This window comes from Gracilinanus agilis, chromosome 3 (genome assembly GCF_016433145.1).
Source record: "Gracilinanus agilis isolate LMUSP501 chromosome 3, AgileGrace, whole genome shotgun sequence".
In the NCBI taxonomy this organism is placed as follows: domain Eukaryota; kingdom Metazoa; phylum Chordata; class Mammalia; order Didelphimorphia; family Didelphidae; genus Gracilinanus; species Gracilinanus agilis.
This window is the reverse complement of record NC_058132.1, coordinates 166,344,041-166,371,505: the sequence shown is the minus strand read 5'-3', so window position 1 is coordinate 166,371,505 and position 27,465 is coordinate 166,344,041. Positions and strand designations below refer to the sequence as shown.

Below are 27,465 nucleotides of genomic sequence, written 5' to 3'. Positions count from 1 at the left end.
GGAGTTTCTTCCCCTAGCACTGACGGTTGTGTCCGTTACGCCCCAGCAGCAACCAATGCGCGTGCCTCCGTGCCGCTGGACCGCCTCACCACCCCCCTCCCCTTCCGCTTCTCCAGACCACTTCTGCGCCTGCGCGCAACCGGAAAGTTCGCGAAGGTTCCCGAAGCGGAACCGGCCGTTTCCGGAAACGGTAGCTGAAGGAGTCAGACAGCAGATTGCGGTTGAAGAGACTCTGCAGCCGCCACTGCGGTCCGTCTTCTCTCAGGTTTCCAGTCCCGGCGGTTAGAGAAATGTCCTTGCTTTGCTATAATAGAGGCTGCGGCCAGCGCTTCGACCCAGAGACCAACACGGATGGTAAGAAGAACGTCTCCCCAGCTACCCACCAATACTCCTCTTCACTTTTCTTCCCCTGACTGGGGCTCTTCGGGTGCTCTGGCCCCCCCACTCTTTTCCGCTCCAGGAGAGAGAGCTGGCGAGTAAGGCCCGACAGTACCGCAGCACCAGGCTGGGTTTGTAGAAATGTCCTTTTCCTTCCTTGAAACACCCCCCCTAGACCCCCCAGCTATCCTCAGTCCGATTTGACCACAGACAGCGGCCATCGCCCTGACCCCATCTTCAGCTTTAGAATCGTGTTTAGGCTCTCCCTTCTCTACCCCTACGTTCTCAAGCTGCCTTTTTCTTCCCTTCTCCAACCTCTGCCCATCCCTCTGCACCCCTCATCCCGACCTGTTTTTCCCTATATCCCTTTACCCCTTCCTCTACTACTCTCCATTCCCAAATAAAGATATTAACTCACCCTGGCCCCACGTGTTTGTCTAGTCACCTTCTGCATCCCTTCCTCTGCCCATACCCTTTCTGCTGTCAACTTTGTTTTCTTACCAATCAATACCTGGAGGTCATAATCGGCTAAAAGCTGTATATCAGGCTTTTTGACTTTTATTCGGAAGAACAAAATTGCATCCCATTATAGTTTAAGTGTAGGAAAGAACATGGTTTTGCTCATCTGACATTTCAGTTATACTTCCTCAGAGTTAACAAAGACAGTGCCAAAATTAGACTTTTATACTCCCTCTGTTGTAAAACTTTTAAGTTTTTTTAATTTACTATGTGTCAGTTTGGAAAGATTACTGCAACTTTTGCTGAATCGGATGTTACTGTTGATTTACTCTGTTATAAAAGCCTTGTTTCTGTATTTGACCTTAAAGACAACTGGTACAACACAATAACTGAGATTTTTCTAATAATCCTTCACTGTATAGTGGAATACAGGATGTGGAATTAGAGGACCTGTCCAATATGTCAAGTCAACCCACTTCTCAAGGCCTCAGTCTCCTCATCTGTAAAATGAGAGATTGGACTAGATGATCTCTTTAAAAGTCCTTAAATCTGATTCTGAGTGACTATTCAAATATTAGATATGATTGTGTATATATAAAATACATGTATACCACTAAAAATGGTATTTTATATTTTATTTAGGTATTATGTCTTAGAATTGAAAGTCATTGGAGATAATGGTTTTGGCCACAGCCATTCCCTTGTAGGCACCTCATGAATATTTAGTGAATTTATGTTGTGAACTCCAGTCAAATACTGTGTCACCTTTAGGAACATGTGGGAATATTCTCTTATGATAGTCAAGTAGAATATGTAATAAATTTTGGAAATTTGGTTATTTTGATTTAAAAGATATTAGATTGCTTAAAGGAAATGTGGAGTAAAGGACTTTTTTAGAATAGATATGGCTTCTACTTGTTAATTTTTTTTTTTTTACTTAAATATAGAAATCATGCAGATGTAGAGGCAAAGTAAAATTGGGGGAGAAAAATTAGGCTCAAGTAGAGAAGATAAATCTGGGACTCTCCTATACCAATAAAGTCATGTTTTGGTTGCATGGAAGAATATGAATCAAGTTTAAAGCAATCTAAACAATTTTAATTTCATTTAAAATGAAGGTTCTTAACTTTGATTCAAACATCTTTTGACATTCTTGTGAAGGCTATGCCTCTTCAGAAAAGGTTTTAAATGCTTAGACAGGAAAGAAAGATGCACTTTTTCTTAGGAGGAAGAGGAGAAAAAATAAACAAAATTGATACATCAAAAAAAGTCTGAAAATATATGCATTGTGTCACATCTTTGGACTTTTTCAAAGGACTGAGTTGGAACATATCTTCTCATATCTTTTCTTTGGGAACATACTTGTTCCTTGTAATTTCACAACATTAATTTAAAAAAAAACTTCATCTTCCATTTTAGAATCAAAACTGTTTATTGGTTCCAAGGCAAAAGAGCAGAATGGCAATCAGGGTTTAAGTGCCGAGGATCACACTTCAAATCAAAATTGAACCCAGGACCTTCTGGCTCTCAATCCGTTGAGCCATCTAGAGACTCCCTAAAGCATTTAAAAAAATTTTTTTATGGTGGTTCTTTCCGTTAACATTATTGTGATTATGCTAATTATTGACTTTTACTTCACTGTGCATCAGCTGTGTAAATCTTTTAATGTTTTATCAATTCATATTCTGTTACATATATTATAATTTGTTGAGCTATTTCTCTAATTGATAAGCTTATACTTGGTTTCTAAAGTTCTGTTATAAATATTTTGGTGTATATGGGATCTTTGCTTTTTATTAGTGCCTGCCCTGGGGTATAAAGTAGTGGAATGCCTAAGTCAAAAGGAATGGGTGTTTAGTCACTTTATTTGTATAATTCCACTTTTTTTCCAGAAAAGTTAGACTGATTCAAGCTCTATCAGTGACCTAGAGTGTCCTGTCTTTTCACAACCTCATTACCTTTAATTTTTCTAATCTTTTGTCAACTTAGCCAATTTTGAGTTTGAGGTGAAAATATAGGGTTGTTTTGATTAAGATTTTTCTTATTTCGAGTATTCTTTCATGTTATTAATAGTTTCCAATTCTTTTAAGTTAGAACTATCCATAGTATTTTACCCTTATTAGGAAATGGCTTTTGGTCATATATGCACTGTATATACAAGTATATGTATGTAAACATACATATACTGTATGTATGTATGTATGGTATGGCAACTGGGTTGCACAGTGGACAGGGTATCAGGTCTGAAGTCAGGAAGATTCATCTTCAGAGTTCATATCTGGCCTGAGATACTTAAATAGTTGTGTGTTCTGTGGCAAGTCACTTCACCCTGTTTGCCTCAGTTTCCTCCTCTGAGAGGTTCTATTTGGGGTCATGAAGAGTTATACACAACTGAAATGACTAAACAACAAAAATATCTGGATACAAATATGTATATGTATATATATATGTATATGTGTATATATATATACACAAACACATCCATATTATATGTGTGTGTGTGCATGAATATACACAAATAAGCACATACATATTTTCCATAAATATTGGATACCAAACTTTAACCCTAAAATTTTGATCCCGTTTTTCCCCCATTCTGCCGTTTCCCTTAAATTAAATGCATTTATTTTATTTGTGCAGGAGCTTTTTCAGTTTTATGTAATCAAAGTTACCCATTTTAGATTTTGTAATTGCCTCTATCACTTGTTTTGTTAAGAATATAGCTACACATATCCACGAAAAGTATGTGATCTGCTTCTCTCCTGTTTTTATAATGGCATAATTTTTAATATTAAGGCCATATAATCATTTTGAATTTTTTATGGATATATCTACCTTTGATTCCATCTTCTACCATGTTTTCTTGAATTTTGGTCTTTCTATTGGCTCCTTCCCTGATGCCTTTTAATAAGTCCAGGTTTCCCTAAATCCTCAAATCAGATTTGACCATTCTCTTAAGTTATCTTGTATCTCCTCCCTTTCTCAGCCAAATTCCTAGAAAAATATCTGGGTAACGGGTAGACAGCCATAGTTTCATTTTATAACTTTTACTCTCCTTTAACCTGCATATCTGATATCCAAGTAGTTGGTAAATTATTGGTTTTTCTACCATTACACAGCTCATATCACTCCCTTTTATGCATTCACAACCAATACTCTAAAATCTTTGTTACCTCTTGCCGAGACTTTGGGTTAATCTCTTAATTGGTCTCCTAGCTTCCTATCTCTCCTACTCTAGTTCATCTTCTACAAAGTGATTTTTCCAAAACTTAGGTCTGACCATGTCATTCTCCTACATAATAACTCAATTGACTCTGTCTCTAGGATCAAATATATTAACTCTTAAGGAATTTAAAGTTCCTTTGTGCTCCAACCAACCTTCTTATAATTTCGTGTTATTTCCCTCTGTGCACTACAGCCCTAGCATATTGTACTTACTTTCTCAATCTCTACACTATCTCAAAACCTTTGCACTGATTATCCCACTTCCTTAGAAAACTCCCTCACCTTCACCTCTCAAAATCCCACATTTTCTTCAAGCTCTGCCTTCCACCTGAAGCCTGTCCTTGTTTCCCCATTAACTAGTTTGTATATAGTTTTATGTAGGTTTGTATCAATTGTATCCTTGGCTAGACAATAAGCTTCTTTAGGGCAAGGATTGTTTCATTTTTCTTTGTATTCTTAGCATGTAACATTGCCTGATACTTAGGTATTTAATGGTTGCTGATTATTTATTGCTTACGTCCCTATATAGTGATTTGTTTGATTCCAACTTGAAGTCTACTACAAAGCAGTTTTCCTTCAAAGAAAATGCTATCTTTTAACATTGTCTTCATCTTATACTATATGTAAAGTTGGTATTTTGAAGCCAAACATGTATTCATCCCTCTTGAAGTTTGTCTGTTTACTTGACCCATTGTAGCCTGCCAAGATCTTGATTTCTGATGTCATCCAACATTTTTTCTGTCATTGTCAGCATCCTCACATTTGCAGATTTTATTGTGTCTTGTCATCTATGCCTTTATTTAACCAATCAAGCAAGTATTTAAGAAACACTTATACGTTGTGCTAGGTACTAGTGATAGAGATAAAAGTAAAATTATCCTTGACTTCAGAGAGCTTTCATTTTACCTATACCCAAATAATTGTTGTTTGTTTGTTTGCTTTTAAAACTAAGCAGGATATTATAGAAATTCAAAGATGACTTTCCTGAACATTTTCTTTGGGTCCAATCGCTCTTCAGAGTTGTGAAACTATCTAATGGCACCATTCTTTAGTTTACCTACTTTGCATCTTGTCCACAAAAGATCAAGTGAGAGATGCTGGCAAGTGTTTAGCTTAAATCTTAAGAAATACTAGGCACATAATATAAATGTATTCCCTGAATTTCTATATTTATAATCTTGTCAAGGAAATGGATTAATCTGGAATGTTCTACTTTTGTTGAAGTTTCTACAGATTTTACTTAACTTGAACTGGTTGCCATTTCCCTTTATATTTGCTAATAAATCATCCCTTTAGTAATGTTATAAAATATTGCCAGAAATTGAAGTTAATATGAAAGCAGCATTTGTCCTTCAGTCCTAGGACACCTTTTCCATTTGCCATGATCTTTCAGAGATCACTGACAGCTGCTCAGTGCTGATATCTGCCAGTTCTCTCAGAAGCCTGGAATGTAGTTGTCCAGGCTTCCTGTCTTAAACGAGTGAGTAGGGTTTGGATATTGTTGCTGTATTTTTAAGATATGATCCAGAAATCCTGTTTTAAGCCACTGTCTTTTTAAGTAGATATTTCTACTTTCCTTCTCCACCTTTATTTCATTAAAAAAAATGTCTTTTTGCTGTCTTTTAAAAATATATCTCTAGCTGTCTGTAGATTTTTTAATTAACATTCTCCACTTATACAGTCACTTCTCATAGATTAGTCATCTCTAGAAATGTACAGCTAATTTTGCCTTTGTAGTTTTCTATTCTGCTAATAAAGATGAGAGATATGCTTCACTGGACCTTTGAAGTCCTGATTAGTTATGGTATTGATGAAAATTCTTTAGTCTTTTATTGTTTCTCATTATTGGCTCCCACAAAAAAGTGCTGCTATGAATATTCTAGTATATGTAGACCTATCCTCTTGTCTTTGACCTCCTTGAGGTATATGCCTAATAATGGCATCACTGGATTAAATGACATGGTTTGGTGGCTTTTCTAGTATGATGTCTGATTGTTTCCACAGTGGTAGAATTCTTTCGAAGTTCTCAGTTTATAAATGCTAAAAGGATATGAAAAAAAAGTTTTTAAAAGAAGAAATAATATCTATAATCATGAAAAAATGTCTTTAATCACTATTGATTAGAAAAATGCAAATTAGGACAAGTTTGAGCTACTGCATCATACCTATCAGATTGGGCTAATATGACGAAAGGAAAAAAAAAACAAATATTGGCAGGAATATGGGAAAATTAAGGCACTAATGTACTCTTGGTGGAGTTGTGAACTGATCCAGAAATCTAAATTACTGTAATTTATGCCCAGAAGGTTCTAAAACTGTGCATAATCTTTGACCCAACAATATAATCTGCATCCCAAAAAAATTAAAGGAAAAGGATCTACATGTTCTGAAATATTTATAGTAGTTCTTTTTGTGTTGGCAAAGGATTGGACATTGAAAAATGTTCATCAGTTTAGGAGTTACACAATTTGTGGTAAGAAATGGCCAGAAAAATGTTTTCAGAAAAACCTAGGAAGACATATATGTGCTGATGCAAAGTGAAGTGAGCAAAACCTGATCATTGTATACAGTAGCAATAATATTTTACAGTGATCAACTGTTGATGCCATAACTATTCTCAGCAATACAATGGATAGAGACATTTCTTAAGGACTTGTGATGAAAAATCTGGTTCATTTCCAGTAAAAGAACTAAAGGAATTTAAATGTAGGTTGAAGCTTACTTTTTTTTTTTCTTCTTCTTTTTTTTGGTTTGGTCTGCATTTTTTTTCAATGTGACTAATATGAAAATGTTTTGCATGACTATACATATATAATATGTATCAAAATACCTGTTTTCTCAAGGAGGGAGGAAGAGAGAAGGAAGGAACTTGGAAATGAAAAAGTTTTTTTTAAAGAATGTTAAAATTTGTTTTTACGTGTAATTAAGAAAAAATGTTTAAAAAGAGATTCTTCCCTGACCATAATAGAGTGACTTACTTCCACCTTCTTCTTCTGAAATGCTCACCTTCAGTAAACAAAGGGATGAATATCTTCCATATTTGAGCTTGTTAAGGACTAGAGGTTTTCTATGTTATCCAAAGGAAGATGTGCCCTATGTTTATTAAGTGAATAAACAAAATTCAAGTATATGACCTCACTTGTATTTTCTTGATTCAACAGTCTTATAATCAGGATGCTGTTTTGATAGTCCAAACTGGAGATAAAGAAGACTTCAAAATAGTGGAGGAAAGGTAGTTGAATAGTAGAATTAACAGAGTGGTTTAGATGTGGGGATAGAGTTGGAAATGAAAAATAAACTAGAAAAACTAAAAGAATGATGATAGACACAATAGGGAAAATAAGGAGTAAATAGGTTGAGAATATTTTTGTTTTGGACATGCTGGGTTTTGAAGTATATTCTGGACATTTAAGAGGATTTATCCAGGAATTAAAAATGTTGTGACTGGAGTGTGAGCGAGAAGCTTGAGCTAGATCTGATGGTTTTGATTACCAAAACACACACACACACACACACACACACACACACACACACACACACACACACACACACATAAACACCTGACATTTGAAACCTTTGGAGTTGTTGAGATCATCTATAAAACTCTCAATAGAAATGGTAAAGAAGTGAGCATCAGAGATTTATATGTTGGGAATATTAGAAAAGGGAACCCAGAGGAGCAAAACCAGGATAATATAAGGAAACTATAGCTGAAACAAGAAAGACATTTAAGGAAAAGTTGGTAAATAGTGTTAAGTGCTACTGATTTTAAGGACTTTGAGTAATAAGAAATAATTAGTATAGATTATTTTTTGTTGGTAGCTAAAAAGAAAACAAAATTTAAAATCTTTGTGTTTTTTAGATAATGGATACTTGAACATATTTATACATGGATGGGAATATTTATAATAATCTTGATGCACTTTAAAATTTTTTTCCCCAAAATTGTGTGAATTGAGGAGTGCAAGTATCATCATGTTTATAAAGGAGGAAGCTGAGGGAGTTCATTTGTTGTTCTTGACCTTAGTGTAAAATAAAACTCAATTCATTTGCTGAATGGTGGACTGGTTTAGATCTTGAATGATTATACAATACAGAATTTCTGCTAGCATAAATCATGTTAGATTAACATTATACATTTTGACATGGTTACTATCACAATATTTAGGAGAATGTGGTTGAGAGTTTATCTAGATTTTAGCAAAGAATTTGACAGAAGCATTCAAATTGTTATTGGGAATAAGTTCAAGGGATGTTGATTTGATAATAATACTGTTAGGGGGCTTTAGAAATGGTCAAATGCTATGACCCAATGAATAAACATAAATAATTGATTGTCAATATGAACAGTCTCTAGTGAGTACCACAAGAATTTGTTTTTTTGGCCTTGGTATGTTTTGGCCCTTTTTTTTTTATCAATGACTTAAGTAAAGAAATATTTTAGTGAATAAATTTACAGGTTGTGAAAAACACTGAGGACAGTTAATTTGTTGGATGATAGGACCTAAAGAGATCTATATAAAGTAGATCAGTTTAGCTGGACTGAATCTAATAGGATGGAAATTAGTAGACTTAACTGTAGTCTTACACTTTGGTTCAAGAAATCAAATTTACATGCATGAGATGGGGGAGAAATGGCAGAGTTTTAGTGAACTTCAAACTCAGTATGGGTCAGCAGCAACAAACCCTGATCTTAGACTGTTTAAAAAGAAACATGTTGTCTTGGAACAAAGGAGAATATAGTCCCAATGTACTTTGTCCTGATCAGACCATATCTGAAATGTAATGTTTAGCTGAAGGTACCAAATTTTAGGGATAAAACTTCTAAGGTAGCAAATATCTAAAGGAAGACACAGAATAGTGAAAGGCTGTAAGATCTTTTTCATGAACCATTTGCAGATATGTCCCAAATCACTAATAGACATATACAAATTAAAATAACTGAAGTCCATCTTGCATCAATTAGACTGGCAAAAAAACCAAAGTGACCAAAAAAAGAAAAATGACAGTTATTGAAAAAAAGCAAAAGAACTGGCATTGTAGGGGTAGCTGTGAATTGTTCCAGAATTCTGGAAAGCAGTTAGCATTTCTTATGTTTTGTGTGTCAGGTTAGTAGTAAATACTGGTGAGAGGAGTGCAAAGAACAAAATAATTCCTACCCACAAGAAGCTTGGATTCTGAATAGAAAGATAGCTAAAAGTAATTATATATATATATATATATAGTTTCAGAGGATGGGGACTAGCAATTGCAGGGATCTAAAAAGGCTTCTTGTAGAAGTTGGTATAAAACAGTGATTCTCAAAGTGGGCGCCACCACCCCTTGGTGGGGGCTGCAGCAATCCAGTGGGGCAGTGATGGCCACAGGTGCATTTGGGGGCGGTGAATAACTGTAAGGGGGCAGTGATAGTATGTGACGGGGGCACTAATTAATATTTTTTCTGGAAAGGGGGCGGTAGGCCAAAAAAGTTTGGGACCCAATGGTATAGAAGAAAGATTCTAGAAAGTGGCAATAAGAGATGAGTGCATTTGTAACACATTGCAAGATTAGTGTAAGGGCATGAAGAGTGGAGATGAAATGGTCAAGGCCATTTTGTGCTGAATTACAGAGTTTGGGAAAGTAAAAAATGTCCAATGAGGCTGGACAAATATATTGGGGTCGGGTTATAAATAGAAAATTGTTTTAGAGGCAATAGGAAGTCACTGGAATTAGTTGAATAGGCAGAATCAGATGGTCAGATAAATAATTTTAACAGAAGTGTGTAGGATAGATCAAAATAGTGAGAGACTTTTGAGGCAGGAAAATTAGGAGGCTAATTCAGTAAATTTGCCCAGGGGTGGAGGACCCTGAACCAAGCAAGCCTGGTAGAGAGAGAGAATAGATTGGGCACAAAAGATTTTGTCACCAAATTGCATACCCTTTGTGACTAATAGGGTAGTAGGCATGTAACCAAAGAAATTATATAGCAAAAGCATCCATTTTATTAAAAAATGTCCCAAGCTGCATTTTGTGTTTTACTAAAGAACTGGGAGGTGGAGGAGGGTGTCGAATAAGTGAGGAATGAAAGCTAGATAAATTTCAAAGTAATGAAATACTATTGTGTCATAAGAAATGTCAAAAAGGAAGAATGTATAGAACTTTGATTTAGTTGAACTGGTACTGAGTGAAGTGAGCAGAGCCAAAGAGAACAATTTATAAAATGGCTACATTAATGTAAAGGAAGACAATTTTGAAAGACAAAGGTACTCCCATAAATACAATGGTTAATATTGACTTAATATAGCTGAGAGTGAAGCATGCATTAAGAGAGGTAATGAACTAGAGGTATTGAATAAGACATACTTCATTAGACATGTCCAGTGTCTTTTTTTTTTCCATTTTTGACAAGAGTGTATTTATTGCAAAACAGTACTTTGGCACTTAATAAGTGCTTAATGACTGACCAATAGGGAGGGATCCTATTTGGGGGTGGAGGGTTGTTGAGGTGAGTAGGAAAGGTAGAGATAATGATAATGACTGAAAAAAAGTATCAAGGAAACATCAAAAAAGAAAACAGAAGGATATTTAGGAAACACCTAGAAGCAGGGAAATGTTATAGTCATTATATTTTAAAAACTATATGATAGATATTCACAGTTTTATATTGAGGCTTCTTTTTGGGATAGAGGAATATTTTTGCTAATACATTTAAGTTCATGTTTTAAATTTTTTTAAGTTGATTTTTAAAGGGATTGAATGCATTTGAAAAGGGTGATAGAGAAGTTTCTTTTTTTCCTTCTCTTAAAAGTGTCATCTTTTTTGTTTTTGCCAGATTCTTGTACATATCATCCAGGAGTTCCAGTTTTTCATGATGCTTTAAAGGTAGGCATAGTATGATATAGATATGTATATGTAATTAATTTACTAATGCAGTATAATTTGTCTTGTATTTTCTTATTTTCTACTTTCTACCTTAGCAAATAGTTTATAACTTACTTTTTCTGAATCCTTAATACAATTATTTAAGATGGTTTTTAAAAGGTCATGACTGAAGATAAAAAAGTAAAAAGATGTCCTCTTAATGACTTGCCCATACCCATTATTTGTTTTACACCAATCTATATCCCCTATTAAATATATTTCATCAGAATAGTGAATGTGTGTTGTCAGATTTTTAAAAAATTTTCTTTTTTATATAATCTTATCTAATCTTTCTTTATACCCTCCCCCAATTTGAATAAGAATTGAATAATTATCAATCCCCAATTAAAGAATAACCTCAATTCAATCCCCAATTAAAGAATAACCTCAAGTCAAAATGACTTTTATGGAAGTTTATTTACAAATAAGAAGAGGAAGATAAAAATAAGAAAATCTAAGAGAGGATAGGATAGGATAAGTAATCTAACACACTAAGTTGCCTCCTTGTTCAACCCAAGCAGACTCAGCCTTGAGCCCAAGGCCAGAGGACTGGAGGGTCAGAGATGAATGAAACAGAAGCTTCAGTCACAGAGTCTTTTGAAAGAGCAGTTTCTTTAGAGAAGTCCAGGATGATTTAGTCTTTACACTCACCATGTGTAATTCTAAGGGAGAGATTAACAGCAGTCTCACTTAGTTCAAGGTCTCAGCCAGTGGTTGGAGCTCCTCTAGGTCCTAATCACCCACCACAAGAAGAAGGGAGCAGCCAAGAGCGTGAGCCCCAGAAGTTCTTTCAATTTATCTAGGCCATTTCTTTGGTCACTTTCTGTGCCTCCCTTCCAGTTTACATGTCCAGTCACAACAGATACTTTGCTTAGGACTGCCATGAGGGTAGTTATTTAATTCTGATTTGTCACCCATTCTTGCATACTTGGGTCACAGACCTACCCACTTGAGAGTTAAGTAGAGTTGTTCACACTTTTGGTGATTAGATTTGAGAATGGGCAAGGTAGATTTAATTTCATTATCACAATGGAGTGTTTTGTTTGAGGAATAGCAAAGAAGCCAGTATCACTGGGTCTCAGAGTCTGTGGGGATTATAAGATCTAAGAAGATTGAAAAAGTTAAGGGATGGGAATTATGAAAAGTTTTGAACTGGGGTTTTTTGCATAGGCAGGTGTCATGGTCAGATCTGTTCTTTAGTAAGATTGGTTTGATAGTCAAATGAAATATGGAGAGATCTGAAGCAAGCAGACCCATAGCTGGGTGTTTCAGTAGTTCAAGCACAAGGGAATAAGGGCTTAAATCAGGATAGTAACAATGTTAGAAGAGAGAAGAGAGTATATGTTAGATGAGTTACAAGGATAAAAATAGGCCTTGGTAACCAAATTAGATGGGAAGTGGTGAGATGAGTGAGTAAAGGAATCAAAGATGACATTTAGGTTGCAAGTCTGAGCATTTGGGAAGATTATAGTAACCTCAACAGTAATAGGAAAATTAAGAAGGGAAGGTGGGGCAGCTAGGTAGCATAATGGATAAGTGCTAAGCTGGGTGTTATGAGGACCAGGATCAAATCTGACCTTAGACACTTCCTAGCAATGTGACCCCAGGCAAGTCACATAACCTCCATTCCTAGCCTTTGCTACTCTTCTGTCATAAAATTAATACTAAGACAGAAGGCAAGGTTAAATGTTAAGTAAATAAATATGACAAACGTTTGATGAGAGGAAATATAAGAAGTTCAGTTTTGGACATGTTGAATTTCAGATTTTCGAGATGTCTAATATTGTCGCAGTTGAAAGATGAAGTGAGTGAGGAAACCACCTCTCTCACCTCCAGGTGACTGAGGCTAATAATTGGTTTCTAGGAGCCATTTTAGATGAAAGTTACAGGGGGCAGTCATTTACTTAGGAACTAAAATTTATTATAGAAAAGATTAAAATAGGCCTCTATGGAAAGCTGACTTATGTTAGTAATATCAGTGTTTTCCCTTTACCTAATATCTATTCACTTCCATATCTCCATCAGATATGGAAATAACTTATCTTGGTATAAGGAGAAGTAGTTAAGCTACACAAGCTCATATCTCTCTGCCATTGGAATGCATGATGAAGGCTAAACTCCACCCAACTTTACATCCTCCCTGACCCTGCCACATTGGCCCCTGTAGCATAGTATTAATACTCTTAAGTGATTTCTGTTGCCCATTCAGATGAACCATATACTGCTTAAACCAAATCTTTGGGAAAGAGGAAACAGTAACTTTTAATAAATTCTTTCTCCGTTTAGCTAGAAACCATTCAAAAAGAGTAAGGTCAAGGAAAAGAAAGAAATCATTTGATTTAGGCATGAGTGATCCCCCATGGACAAGGAGAGTTCTGACAAAAGGTGATCCAATGGAGAAGAAAATGGCAAACCACTCCATTATGTTTGCCAAGAAAACCCCATGGACAGTAAGCAATGAATGGCTTGGGTAGACTTTGGGAGATAGTAGAGGACAAAAGGGCCTGCAATGCTGTGGTCTGTCAGGTCATAAAGAGTCAGACATGACTGAAAAACTAAAATCCCCCTGGCGTTGGGGGGTGGGAGGGGGTGGGAGGATCTTAGTTTCCCTTCTTCTTAGATCAAATAAGATTAAATTTAATAAGCAAAAATGCGAAGTCTTAAAATTTAGTTCCAAAAATCAACTTTACAAGTATTGGAAGCATGACTAAATGACAGTTTTTTTCCTTTTAAAAAAATGTACTGGTTTTAGTCAAGCGGTTTGAGCCAAAAGTGTGATATGCCAACCAAAAAACTAATACAATCTTAGACTACATTAAGAGAAGTACAGTGTCTAGTAAGGAAGTGACTTCCTTAATCATACTTCAGATCTGGGTACCATATTTTAGGAGCAAATTTTTATACTGATGTACTTCCAAAGTTGACCCAAGTGGTGAAAATTCATAGAGATTATACCATATAAGAATGGGTTGAGGTTCCTGAAAAGTAAGGAGAGGAATATGGAAAAAAGAGAGGACTTCAAGGTTTATGATAGCTGTCATCAAGAATCTTTTTCATGCCTTCTGTCTTAGAATTGATACTGGTTCCAAGGCAGAAGGGCTAGACTGATTATTTGGAATTAAGTGACTTTAACCCAAGGTGACACAGGTGTCTGATGGCAGTAATGAACCCAGGACATCCTGTTTTTCCCGCCCTGGCTTTCTATCCACTGAGACATCTGTTTGCTCCTTAGATGAAATCCAGATTTTTAAGTTTTGGTGATTTTTCAGTCGTTTTTCAGTAACATACAACTCTTGGTGTGGTGACTCCATTTGCAGTTTTCTTGGCCAAGTTGGTAGACTGGAATGCCATTTCCTTCTCCAGCTCATTTTACAGATGAAGAAACTTGAGGCAACAGGGTTAAATAATTTGCCAAAGGTCATAATTAAGTTTTTCACACTTTTGTTAAAATGTAATTCTATCATTTGTTCATCTAGCTCTCACTTCACTCAATATCAGTTCCATCTTAAAGTCTATAAAACCTTTAGGGTAGATGTATGTAGAGTTTAAAAGTAATAATTTTAAAAAGTATTTGATTATTTTTAGTAATAAATTGATAAGTTTAATTTTTTCTGTAATTATTAAGAGTAGGGTTCTTTTGTTCTGAGTTGAAAGTCAATTTTACAACATCGTTCCCTTAAATTTATGGCTCTAGATAATTAGGAATAATTTTAAGAAAGAAATTAAAACCTAGATTTTACTTATTTATGATGTGTTAATCCTTGTGGAGATATGGCAGTATATTATATTTAACCTTTTTTTTTTAACCATTTAACTGTTGGCATTTCATTGAATTGTCTTTTTTGTACTATTTCTAGTTCATATTTGTTGAAATACCACACAAAGTACAAAGTTGGATATATTTAAAATATATAGTCTAATATCCTTTTCACTTGAGCAGTATTTTAAAGGTGATATAATAAATACAAACAGAATAGCCTAGGTATTTGGAACATAATTTAAGTTTCAGGTGTATTTATCTAAGCATCCTATAAATACACATAACTTCAAAAATAGAAATATTCTAATAAAAATTAGCTTTTGTTGGGTAATAGTATTTGGTTTGTGGGTCTCATAAAATTTTGCCCTTCAATTTTTTTTCTTCTAAATTTCATAGGGTTGGTCTTGCTGTAAGAGAAGAACAACAGATTTTTCTGATTTCTTAAGCATCGTAGTAAGTAATTCACATTTATTGCAATGTTTGTTTCATATAAATTAATAATTGACCCTAATTTAACTGTTTTGCTAGAATATGATTTAACAAAACTCATGGTATAGGAAACCTGTATGAAAGAATTTAGGTTTCAACATTTACTTCTATTCAGTAGTTTATCTCTGACAGTTTATCTCCTGCTCTTTTCTTCTTGATGCCATCATAGTCTAATAACTAATCTAGCAACCAGTCTGAACATAAACTTTGTGAAAAGAGGCGTTGGCCCATTTCCCCCCTTATAGGGGCAGTTGGAAGCTACAAGTTATTAAAAATACATCAGTTATTAACTTAAACTTGTTCTCTATTATAATTGGAAAGCTTTAGAGATATACATAAAACATTTTAAATCCCCTCTTTGCTCTTAGCACTATAAATTATTCCTTGTCCCTTGCCTTTCAAGAATATTGCCTTACTATCAGAGTGAAATTTTATTTATATATATATATAAAATTCAAAGTAAATATTTCTTAGAGTTAAGAATATGACTGAAATAATTTAATTTAATATGACTGAAATAATAAAATAAATTTGGAGCTTTGGGAGTATATGTAATAGGTTTTGATTGAATATGACATGTTATATATACTTAATAGGCCTTTAATACTTAACTGAGTGTTTTTATTAATAGGGCTGTACAAAGGGTAAGCACAATGATGAGAAGCCTCCTGAACCTGTCAAACCTGAAGTCAAGACCTCTGAGAAGAAGGAATTGTCTGAATTAAAACCTAAATTTCAAGAACACATCATTCAAGCCCCTAAACCAGTAGAAGCAATAAAAAGACCAAGGTATACTTTATAAGCAATTGTGTATTTCTGACAATTGCACTTATTCCCACGATTTCATTTCCTTAGACTATTGTGTAACAATATTGAAAATAGATGTTTATATACATAGGAAGTTTTCTCTAAATTATTAATAGGTTGTAAACGTTTTTTTTTTTTTTTAATGGATGATTTACTTTGTCAAAATATGCACATGTCTCTTGGTTTTAAGTATATTCATTTGGGCTACAAATAAATATATTTTTTAATTTGATAACAATAATAGTGTTCAAAAATTCTCTAGCCCAGATGAACCAATGACAAACTTGGAGTTGAAAATAGCTGCTTCACTAAAACAAGCACTGGATAAACTTAAACTGTCATCTGAGAATGAAGTAGATAAAAAGGGTAAGAATTTTATCTTCTTGCTCTGTAAGTTAATGGGGTTCTAGAAGAGAAGGGAGCCAGTAAAGTTTACTCAATGTAAACTGTGAAAGATTCTAAAGAAGTAGGATATGGTTGAAGCCATTCATTCAAACAGTTGAAAAATTAATTTAAAAAATGCCATCTATTAATAATAGTTATATAAAGGGTGTGATGCAAACTCTAGAACCATTATTGAAAAATATGTTAGTCATATTTTCTTCTTATGAGTCACAAACAACTAATATAGTTTTAAAATCCCTTTTAAAATGGATTTTTTTTGTATTATTCTTCTGTCCTTTTTTGAAATCTATGAAATGTAATTTTCTCTCTTTTATTTCTTATAGGCTAGAATTTGAGTGTAACTTTGTATATCCCCACAGTGGCAAATATGCTTTTTAAAACTTGTTGATAAAACTTTTCTTTCAAACAGTTTAAACCCCGAATTAAGTTTGATCCACCTAATAACTAGAAATTTAATACTAAATGCATAGATTTTTTATCTTTAACAAATTTTAGAAAAAATTCTAATATGATTTATCTTCATAAAGATAGACTTTTTCTAAAATGGGGCTGAAACTTTAAGTGTTATCAAATTAAAATACTTTTCCTTCAGAATACTTACAAAGATTCTTTCATGTTTCAGATGATGATAGTGATGAAATTAAGATTGGGACTTCATGTAAAAATGCTGGCTGTGTAAAGGTAAAATTTTTCTAAAAACTTATAATGCAAGTCTGAGGATATAAAATTGCACACTGATAGAGGTGAACAAAATATAGCAGTTTTCGAATTTAATGTATTATCTTCATTAGTCTTTTTTCTCTTGTTCGGGCAGTTTACAAAGGCGCTCATTCTGGATTCTGAAAACCAGGGAACATAGATTACTGGTCAAATACAGATATAATGAGCCACAGTTATGCAGGGCCAACCTTGAAACTTAAAAATAGATCTCTCTGTATGTCAGGCTGGTAAATAAGCCACGAATATGATACAGACTTAGAGGAAGTCATTTGACCCACTATCACTATAGATTTCTTCCTGTGCCCTGGCCTTTCATAAATCTCATGTAAAAATATCCAGCCTCTGAGGTATTCAAATTTCAATACAATCTTCAAAAAAAGTTTTTATTAACCTGTTATCGGTGTATATTTTCTATGCACAACCAGTAGCATCCACAAATTTATCTTGTGCATAGGATTATAACAATATGATATTTAAATTGAAGATAAATCTTGATTTCAGCCATATTTTGTAAATATGAAAAGACATAGCTTTCTTACTCTTGTTGGGATACTTGACATAGATGCTAAAGTATCCTTTGCATTTTGTACATAATATTAGTACATACATAAGTACATCAGCTTGCTTAAACAGGCATTCCTAAGGACCCTGGAAGACTTTACCCCCTCTCTTTCCTCAAACCCCCACATACTCTTTCTGAAATATGTTTATACTTCATTTGGCTCTATCTAGAGCAGCAACCTGAATCCAGTGCTACTTTCTTCAGACATGTGTGATCCTTAGACAAATTGATTTTTTTAATGAGTCTAAGGAACATTACCTTATATTTACACTTTTATGGTTTCCATTGTTAGAAATGGATAGTCTTCTTAGGATTCTGGGTTATTTGAGAATGTATAAGTATCATAGACTGAAGACAATGTTACTAACATTTTAAATATTTAACATATTTACTAAGTTACAATTCTGATTTCTTAGAATTAAAGGATAAATGTTTCATAATTATTGTATTGGCAGTGTACAGTTTTATGAGTGTTCTGCCTTCTATTTGTAGGTTTATATATGTTGCCTGCTTTAAAATGGTATACTTGCCTGTTTGTCACTGAACTCTTTTGTTTCCAAAGACATACCAGGGTCCACAGAGTATAGAAGAAGTTTGTATTTTTCATTCTGGAGTTCCTATTTTCCATGAAGGGTAAGCATGACAAAAACTAAAGCACTGTATATCTCATACAAATCAAGTTGTTCTTTAAAAATTATCTTTAGTTGTCATTATATAGTTCTTTAAAAACCTTTAAAGTGTACTTTCATTTTCATTCTACTTTTACTTTTATTTCCTACTTTGTTGCTGATACTTTACTCAAGTTAATAGTGTAAAACTTAGCTATTTTTGATGATCCCCTATTGCAGTGATGGTGAATCTATGGAACAGGTGCCAGAGATGGCACACACAGTGCTCTTTTGTGGGCATGTGGAGCACTCAGGCCACTCCTCTCTCCCTCTATACACTCATTGAGGAAATTCCTCACTTCAGCCACATAGCAGCCGAATGGGAGTGTTTCCTCCCTCCCTTGTGTGGGGTAAGGAGGAGGAGCAGGGCTCACCTAGCACTCTGGGGGGTTAGGGACATGGCATGAAGTCCAGGGGTTGGGGGGGCGGTTGGGAATGACACTTGGTCTGGGAGGAATGGGGGGAGGGCCCAGCACTTCATCTCTAAAAGGTTCTCCATTACTACCCTATGGTATCAATAGGCATTGCTCAAATTATTTAGGTCAGCATTAGATTTTTAAAGCGTGTGACAAGAAAAGAGAAAAAAAAAAAAGAAAACCAAAGAGGTACCATTATAATGCCATTGCTTAGTAGTTTTAAAAAGAAATCAGTTGCTGTGCTTAAAAAAGAAAAAAACTTGCAAAAGCCAGCTGTGAATTTTCTCATTGTTAGAGACAAGATATTCTGTCTGTATCCTGAAGTCAGTGATCTAAATGGGTCCTCCAGCCACCAGCAAAAAGTTATAATAAGGGGACAGCTTGGTGTCTCAGTGGATTGAAAGCCAGGCCCAGAGATGAGAGGTCCTGGGTTCAAATATAGCCTCAGACACTTCCTAATTGTGTGACCCTGGGCAAGTCACTTAACCCCCATTGCCTAGCCCTTATCACTCTTCTGCCTTAAAACCAATACACAATATTGATTCTAAGACTGAGGTAAGGATTTAGGCCGGGGGAGGGGGGAGGTAAAATAAGAGTATAGGAAATACTTTTTTTTAAAGCTATTTATATAAACTGTTTGCTTATATTTTATATGTATATATACATTTTCCAATATAAATACTATTTTAAATGGTGGCTCAAAATGGATATATTCATTTTTAAGATATCTTTAGAAATATGATACATCATTCAGGGTATATCAATTATTTGTTGAATTATTCTACCTTATTCTTTCATTATATCCTCAAGGAAATAGATTAGATAAGTCTAAATGATATTTAGTTGTGATGATTACATCTTAACATTCATCTTTATAATTTTAATCATTTAAAGGATGAAATATTGGAGCTGTTGTAAGAGAAAAACTTCTGATTTTAATACATTTTTAGCCCAAGAAGGATGTACAACAGGAAAGCACTTGTGGACAAAAAAAGATGCTGTAAGTAAACATTGTTTAGAAGTCTTTGAAGATCAACATAGTTTTTAGTAAAGTTCTTGTTAGTGATCTGTGACCAATTTGTGCTTATTCTAATTAGTTTTAGTTAAACAAATAGTTTTCCTAATTAAAGTAAAATATATTTGACTTGACTGTGTGTGCAGGATGTGTTCTGTTTTTAACATTTGTTTTAATATATTTTTTAATCTTTTTAAAAAATTCCTTGTCTTTTGTTGCTTCATAATCTCTGGGATACTGTTAGTCTTTTCTTTTTTCTTTTCTTTTTAATAATGAATTTTATTAGTGCCTTTTTTCATTACTGTTATTCCTAGATGTAATACCCTTTCTATCCTCCATCTTGCTAACCTGAGATTGACCTCTTCCTTGCAACAAAGAAACAGTTATGCCGAAGTAACCAAGACAGTGAGCATATCTGATAATACTTACAACATTTTACCTTTCTTACAAGAAAATGTTTTTTTAAGTGATCTTTTCATTAATAATTTCATAGACTTTATCTTTGGAATAGGATGGACCTGTGCTATCTATCTGGTATAGGGCAGTGATGGGCAAACTATGGCCTGCGGGCCAGATGTGGCCCCCTGAAATGTTCTATCAGGCAGTGCAACATTATTCCTAATCTGACAAATACAATGAGTAGGATACAATACAATGAAACTTCAACTTCGAAAGAGTTGCCTTAGAAACAGACTGACAGATGAGCATTTCCTTTCCTTTGGCCCCCTCTTTAAAAAGTTTGCCCATCACTGGTGTGGGGAATGGCCTGGGCAGTAGGTGGCACAATGGATTGGACACCAGGCCTGGAATTAGTAAAACTTGTTTTAAATTTCAAATCCTGCCCTGAAACAGGACTCTTTGTGAGCCTGGGCAAATCACTTAAACCTGTTGGCTTCAGTTTCCTCATCTATAAAATGAGCAAGAGAAGGAATGGCAAACCCCTCTAGTGCCCATGCCAAGAAAACTTCAAATGGATTCACAAAGAATTAGACACAACTGAAATGATTGAACAAAAATAAAACAATGGGAATGATCTGCCAGCAATAAAGATCTACAAATGGTATAAAACTTTCAAACCCAGACAGTCCTGAGGCACAAATGAGTGGCCCATATATAATGGCTATGATTCAACGGAGATCTCAGGCCGCTACCACTAATAGTGCATTTCTCATGTCATTTCTTATGTCAAAATAATAAAACATTAAATTCAGATACCATGATTCAGCCAAGGCCAAGAAATGGTGATCCATTTTGTTTCCAGTTTTTGCTACCACAGAAAATCTTTCTCCAAATATCTTTGTATATGTTAAACTTTCATTTCTGCCTTTAACCTCTTTGATCAAAGGGATATGCACAAGAGTGAGATCAAAGACATGAACAATTTATTCATTTTTATTTTAGAAGTGTATTTCTCCTAACTTGAGAATAACCCATATGGTGGCAAAAGACTTTAAAACTGTAAAGCTGATTTTAAAAATTACAGTTCTGGTGTCATGGAATAATTTTGAATACATCATTTTGCTGCAAGGAAATTTATCAAGAGAAAAACAAGAACCAGGGCATTGAAATCTTTTCTCCATTCCACCTTCCCCACATCTTTCTAAATTCCCTGAAAGCATTCAAAATTATTAAATGGTTACAATTTTTATGTTTGGAATATTTATCTTAGGTGATAAATGGCAAAGAGTTTTTATGTTTTATTTGCATTTTACTCACTCACCTTGTATAACCAATAATTAGAGCAGGTACATTATTAAAGCTAGTAATAGGTATTTCTTTGCTTTTATAAGGAATACAGCTTCCATCTACATCTCAAATCGATAACCTTCATATAAACATTTATTTTATTTTTTTTAAACCCTTGTACTTCGGTGTATTGTCTCATAGGTGGAAGATTGGTAAGGGTGGGCAATGGGGGTCAAGTGACTTGCCCAGGGTCACACAGCTGGGAAGTGGCTGAGGCCGGGTTTGAACCTAGGACCTTCTGTCTCTAGGCCTGACTCTCACTCCACTGAGCTACCCAGCTGCCCACTTTCTTTAAACCATCCTCTGAAATATGATTATCCTTGTTTCACATATTAGGAAACTTGGGCTCACCTTAACTTGTTCATGATTACAAAGCTAGTAAATAAATCTGAACCTAGGTCTTTTAAACAAGTCCCCTGGCTCTTCTTAGTACATGACAATGTCTTTTTCCTCTCAAAAATATGATATACTTTATGTGGCAGTTTCTAAGAATAAATACTTTGTGACAAAACTGAATTTTCGAAAGGCTAAAATTAAAACTATTCAAGTAATGTTACATTTTCACTTCATATATTTAGTCATTTGTTAAATTGTATTCCCCAATCAAATGACATTTTTAGATTTAAATTTATTGATTTCATTTCATTAGTACAAAATCTAAGATGAATGCTATACAAATAATTCGGGAGTTTGGAGAAGCATTTTTCTTCCTAGAGAAAACTTTGATATTTTACCATTAAAAATATTTCTGAAAACATAACCTAAGTTAATAGACTTCATCTAAAAAAAGGAAGAGAAATTCAAGGAAGAATCATTAATCTGGCTAAGCTATTTTTACAAATATTTCATGCTATTGCCATAAAAATTCTGAGAGGTAGATTATTGCCATAAGAATTCTGAGAGGTAAATTCTATTATCCTACTTTATTGAGGAGAGTGAAGCAAAACAGAGGTTAAATGACTGCCCATGGGTAGCATAGCTAGTAAGGGTCAAAGGCCAAATTTGAACCCTGATCTTCTTGATTCCTTTCCTAGTACTCTGTCTACAATTCCACCAGCTGCCTTAGATTTTTATTAAAAACTTAATATTTTTTCACATACATCTGATATTTTTAAACTTTTCAGAAGATCTTTTTCCTTTCTCTTTCCTCAGATTTTCTGAAATGTTAGCATAAAAGACCTTAAAAATTCTTTCATATACTCTATTGTAATGTGATATCAAGATAACTTTTGTAAACTACTTTGCAAAATTTAAAATATATATAAATAATAGCTATTATGTGGGGCCTTTGAACACTATTCCAGCAGAGAGAATATGAGTCCTTCCAAATTCTACTGTACTGGGAAGTTTTTGAGTATGTGCATGGTGGATGGACTTTGTCATGTTAGGATTAGCCTAAGTTAGATTGGGCCATCACCAGGTTGGCCATAGTACTGAATTTTGGAGGCTACAGCATCTAGTAAGATGTAAATTTTGTTGGAAGTGACATAAGGAAATTATTAAAAACAAAATAATTTTAAAAACCTTTGAATTTCTCCCCCTCTTCTGTTCTGTGTAAAATGTATACTGCAAAGATTTCTAAGCAGTCTTGTTAGTTCACATAAATGTACACGACGACACTAAAAAGATCAAGTTTATTCCACAATATCTTGACTTTTTTCCCTTTTGAATTTCACCCCAAAAGGTTTCCAATTCCTTGGTTGGTAAATTATAATTTAGGTAAATTTGTGGGGAAAGATTTAAGTAGAATTCCAAAATTATATTTTAATTTTGTAAAATAATATTTTGTCAATGCTAAGTTTGGCTATGAAAGCCTTGTTCTCATTTGATTGGTTTTTAGAACTATTTTAACATACCCCATTAGAGTACTATTTCATTTGCATAAAATAGAAAATAATGTAGCATTTTCTCTTAATGAGAAGATTGTAAAATTTTAATTCCTATCATATTATTCTTATTTTCACTATCTAAAAGGGTCTTGGTTTTCCCTGTTATCCTGTATACTTGTTTTTTTCCATACTGAGAAAAAACCCACCATCAAATCAATTATGTATAAAGAAATAAAATCATTATAAAGTATTAAAGCAGTTGCATGTGGTACTGTTGTCAATGTGTTCCATTTAAAAAAAAAAAAAGAGCTACATAAACTAGATAGAATCTTAACCTTCTAGGAATTCATACGTCTCAGTTTCTAAAATTTTTTTTCCCCCTAATGTGTCTTGTTACAGGGGAAAAAAGTTGTTCCATGTAGGCATGACTGGCATCAGACAGGAGGTCAAGTTACTATCTCAATATATGCTAAAAATTCACTTCCAGAACTTAGTCATGTAAAGGCAAATAGTACACTGGTAAGTGTATCAATATATTTTTGTAAATTACTATATTTTGCTTTTTCTTGTCCTTAAACTTCATAATAAAACAAATTTTATTTTTACCTTAGAGTAAACTTTGAATCTAAAAAAATAATGAGATAAATTTGACATGTTTTTGTTTCCAACAATATTAGGTATATTTGGAGGGGAGATTATTTTTCAGACTCACTTTCATATTGAAATCTGTTAAGAAATTTTTTCCAAAGTAAAATTATTCTAATAACCATCATTTATATAGAATCTTCACCAAACACTTATTATTATTCTGTGATTCACTTAAAATGCTCCTTGTGTTTTCTGATTGTGGTTTTTTAAAAGCAGAAGTTAGTAGTATTTTCCTAAGATGATTTCGCCTCATACTATTCTAAGTGTCTTTAGTTTTGTTTGTTTTTGTTTTTAAATAAGTTTAAATTTGTTTTCTTTGATAGTAGAATCTATTTAATTTCATATTTTCCTACTTTGTTTCAGTTAAATATCCATATTGTATTTGAAGGAGAAAAAGAATTTCATCAAAATGTGAAATTATGGGGAGTAAGTATCCATTTTTCAGATTTTTTTTTTTTTGCCAACTCAAAATTTATACTTTTGAAGTAAAAGACTTAAGAGCTCTCCAAGAGCTAATCTTCATCTTATTTGATGAATAACAGCTTTATTTTCTGTACCATTACTATGTTAAGAGGTAGACCATACCATGTCAAGTACAGGTTAGTATATGAAATAATGTTAAGAAGTTTGGATTGTTAGTCTAAAATAGAAATAAGATATTTATCCTGAATTCATTTTTTTAAGAATCCCCCAAACTATTTCATTTTACTTGCTTTTTTTTGTTTGTTTCAGGTAATCGATGTGAAGAGGAGTTTTGTAAATATGACAGCCACAAAGATTGAAATCACAATGAGAAAAGCTGAACCTATGCAATGGGCAAGGCTTGAACTACCTTCACCCAAAAAACAAGATGATAAAAAAGATAATATAGCTGATTGAGAACAAGGGAGATGGGGTGGGATGGGACATTAGCTATTACCTGTTTTGAGGTTCCTAATACTATGTGGTGAAGTGGTGACTTGCTATTGTAATTATATACATACATAGACACATATATGAATGTATGCACATATATGTTATTAATATGGCATTCCAGACCTAGTTAAAAAAAAAAGATTTCTAGAAACCAAAATCTTTTTTTCCTTTTCATGAATTCCTTTTGGCTAAAATGTGGGAGTGTTCTTGCTATCTAAATGTTAAACTAAAAGAAGTCAGAAAAAGATCTCCCTATAACATCATTCAATACTTCTCCGTATCATTGTCATGTTAATGGGAGCAACAGGAAAGGGGCATTTCATGTGTTTTATCTCACTTTCGCTTTTATTCCATATTGCTGTATTACTGTGGGATATAAGGGGTTTTATTCCATTCTTTTAGGTGTTTGGGTTCCATAGTTTTAGGGGGTGGGAGGGGCTGTAAACAGCAGAATTTGTTTTCTTTATTTTCTTTTTTTCCCCCCTGCATTTCAAGTTACTGGAGTCACAAATCACACATAGGCAATTATAAATAGGGTCGACTTTTTTTCCTAGTTGGACATCCTCAGAGGTGATGAAGATAGTAAAGAAAAGGGAGCTTGGCTTGTATGTTGTATAATTTGTAAAAAAAAAAAAAATTATAATAATAATAATAATTGCAGTTAGCTTCCCTGTAGTAATTCCATTTCTTACCATGCAGTCTAATTGTTACTGCTAAGATTCATTGAGAGTAGAGGGGAAAGGGTTAACATGCAAAATTTGAAATGATCAATTTGGTCCTGATTTATTGTTTCATATAAAAATTATGTTAAATAACTTTCTTGTGTGATTATTTAAAGTTCTCAAAGCTATATTGATTTCTGTGTGTGTTACACGTATAGCTATTGGTTGACTTACAACATATGAATTCATTCAGATTGGTGAATTGTACTAGAGACTATTTTGAAAGATCTGGGAATCTTTAGCCTAAAAAAGAGAACATTTGAGAGAAAATATCTGCCTTCAGATATTTGAAGGACTATTATGTAGAAGAATGTAGCAGCTTGGTTTTTTCTCTGTGACAGAGGGCAGAACTTGGAACCATTAGGTACATGTTACAAAATAGGTCTGCTTAATGTTTTAAAAAAATTACTAGCAGAGTTTATTCAAAAATGAAATGAACTGCCTCATGAGATGTAATGTTTCTTATAAATGTAAGTATCAACAGTAAACGACTGTCAGAGATGATGTAGAGGATTTATTTCTGCATATGAAATATTTGGTTGGTTTAGACTATGACCTCTATAAAGGTCCCTTTCACCTCTGAAATTTTATGCTAAAAGCCTAGATCCATTAAAACAGTGAATATATTGGCATAGTTCAATTCAAAGTGTAAATAGATTTGACATTAATAATAGTTATCTAAATTTTTAGACAAACTTTTAATCTGGTAAAAACACTAGGCAGACAACTAATTTAATGCAGAAATATAGATTTCCTTTATAATTTTTGTACTATTTTAATAAAAATTATATTTGAGATCTTCATGAAGACAACATGGGCTGTACAAATTTGTATATGTTCATTTGTCTACTGAGATTTTAAATACTAATTAAAATCAGATATCCATTAAATAACATTTTCCATTATAGTATTATTCAAGCATATTTGGGAAAGGTTTTGCCTATTACATACAAAAAACTCATTCTGGCAGACTTGAAAATTTGGAGATGAATAATAGTTATAAATGCTTAAAATTAGGTGATTACCATAATTTTTTAGCTTCTTTGTTGCTGGTATCTTTATCACAGTACAGTTTGGAAAAATTGGATTTTTAGCAAATACATGAGTAATTAACTCATATCTCTGAGTGGTCTTTATAGGAATATCCCACAATAACAGGGCCTTACTGTCATTCTTGCCATCAAAGCCATTGTAACTGTGTGGTAAGCAAATTAGATGTTTGGTTACAATCTGAAGTAGTGTTTGAGCATGTCTAGTTGCCATGTCACTCACTGTGTGCATTAATGTTGTTCCTGTGGAACTAACTGAGCTCCATGTAAAGTCATTTCATTTTAGCATATCATGTTTTCAAAGAACTAGTCAACAGTGGTAGGTAGGATATACCTGTTTTGTACTTTTCCTTTACCATGAATAATGCTATTATTTCATTAAGAAATAAAGCTAGGTATTATATGCAAATATGGTTTTGGTAGTATCAGTAATAGGTGCATATTCATTTCACAAGATGGTATATTTAAATTGATAAAATACAAATTTAAGAAATCTGCCAAGCTACATTTTACCAGACTTTCTTCATCACAGATGATAATAGTAGCAGCAAACATATGTCTTGCTGGATTGTGTTTTACAGTTTGAATTTTTTTTTTTCAACTACCCATTGCTTAATTTCTTTATGTTTTGGATTCTGTGCTAATTAGTAATTCTGAAATCTTTCTCAGTATGCATAGTCATAAGACCACCAATAGTCCTGAAATGAGTATGATATATAACTGCTACAAATGAATTTTTCAAGTTAACATAA

The 27,465-nt window shown here is 33.7% G+C and overlaps 1 protein-coding gene across 2 annotated transcripts; it reads left to right on the top strand.

Moving 5' to 3' along the window:
- The first annotated feature begins 290 nt into the window (after positions 1 to 290).
- CHORDC1 (cysteine and histidine rich domain containing 1) lies at positions 291 to 25,978 on the top strand. Of its 2 annotated transcripts, XM_044666215.1 has the most exons (11): positions 291 to 354; positions 10,874 to 10,923; positions 15,119 to 15,175; positions 15,843 to 16,000; positions 16,281 to 16,384; positions 17,046 to 17,104; positions 18,268 to 18,338; positions 19,684 to 19,789; positions 23,779 to 23,898; positions 24,391 to 24,453; positions 24,760 to 25,978. In XM_044666215.1, the coding sequence occupies exons 1-11, from the start codon at positions 291 to 293 to the stop codon at positions 24,904 to 24,906; spliced, it is 999 nt and encodes a 332-aa protein (XP_044522150.1). In that variant the 3' UTR covers positions 24,907 to 25,978. The 2 variants fall into 2 exon arrangements, with proteins under 2 accessions (XP_044522150.1, XP_044522151.1); XM_044666216.1 differs by lacking the exon at positions 15,119 to 15,175.
- Positions 25,979 to 27,465: the final 1,487 nt, after the last annotated feature.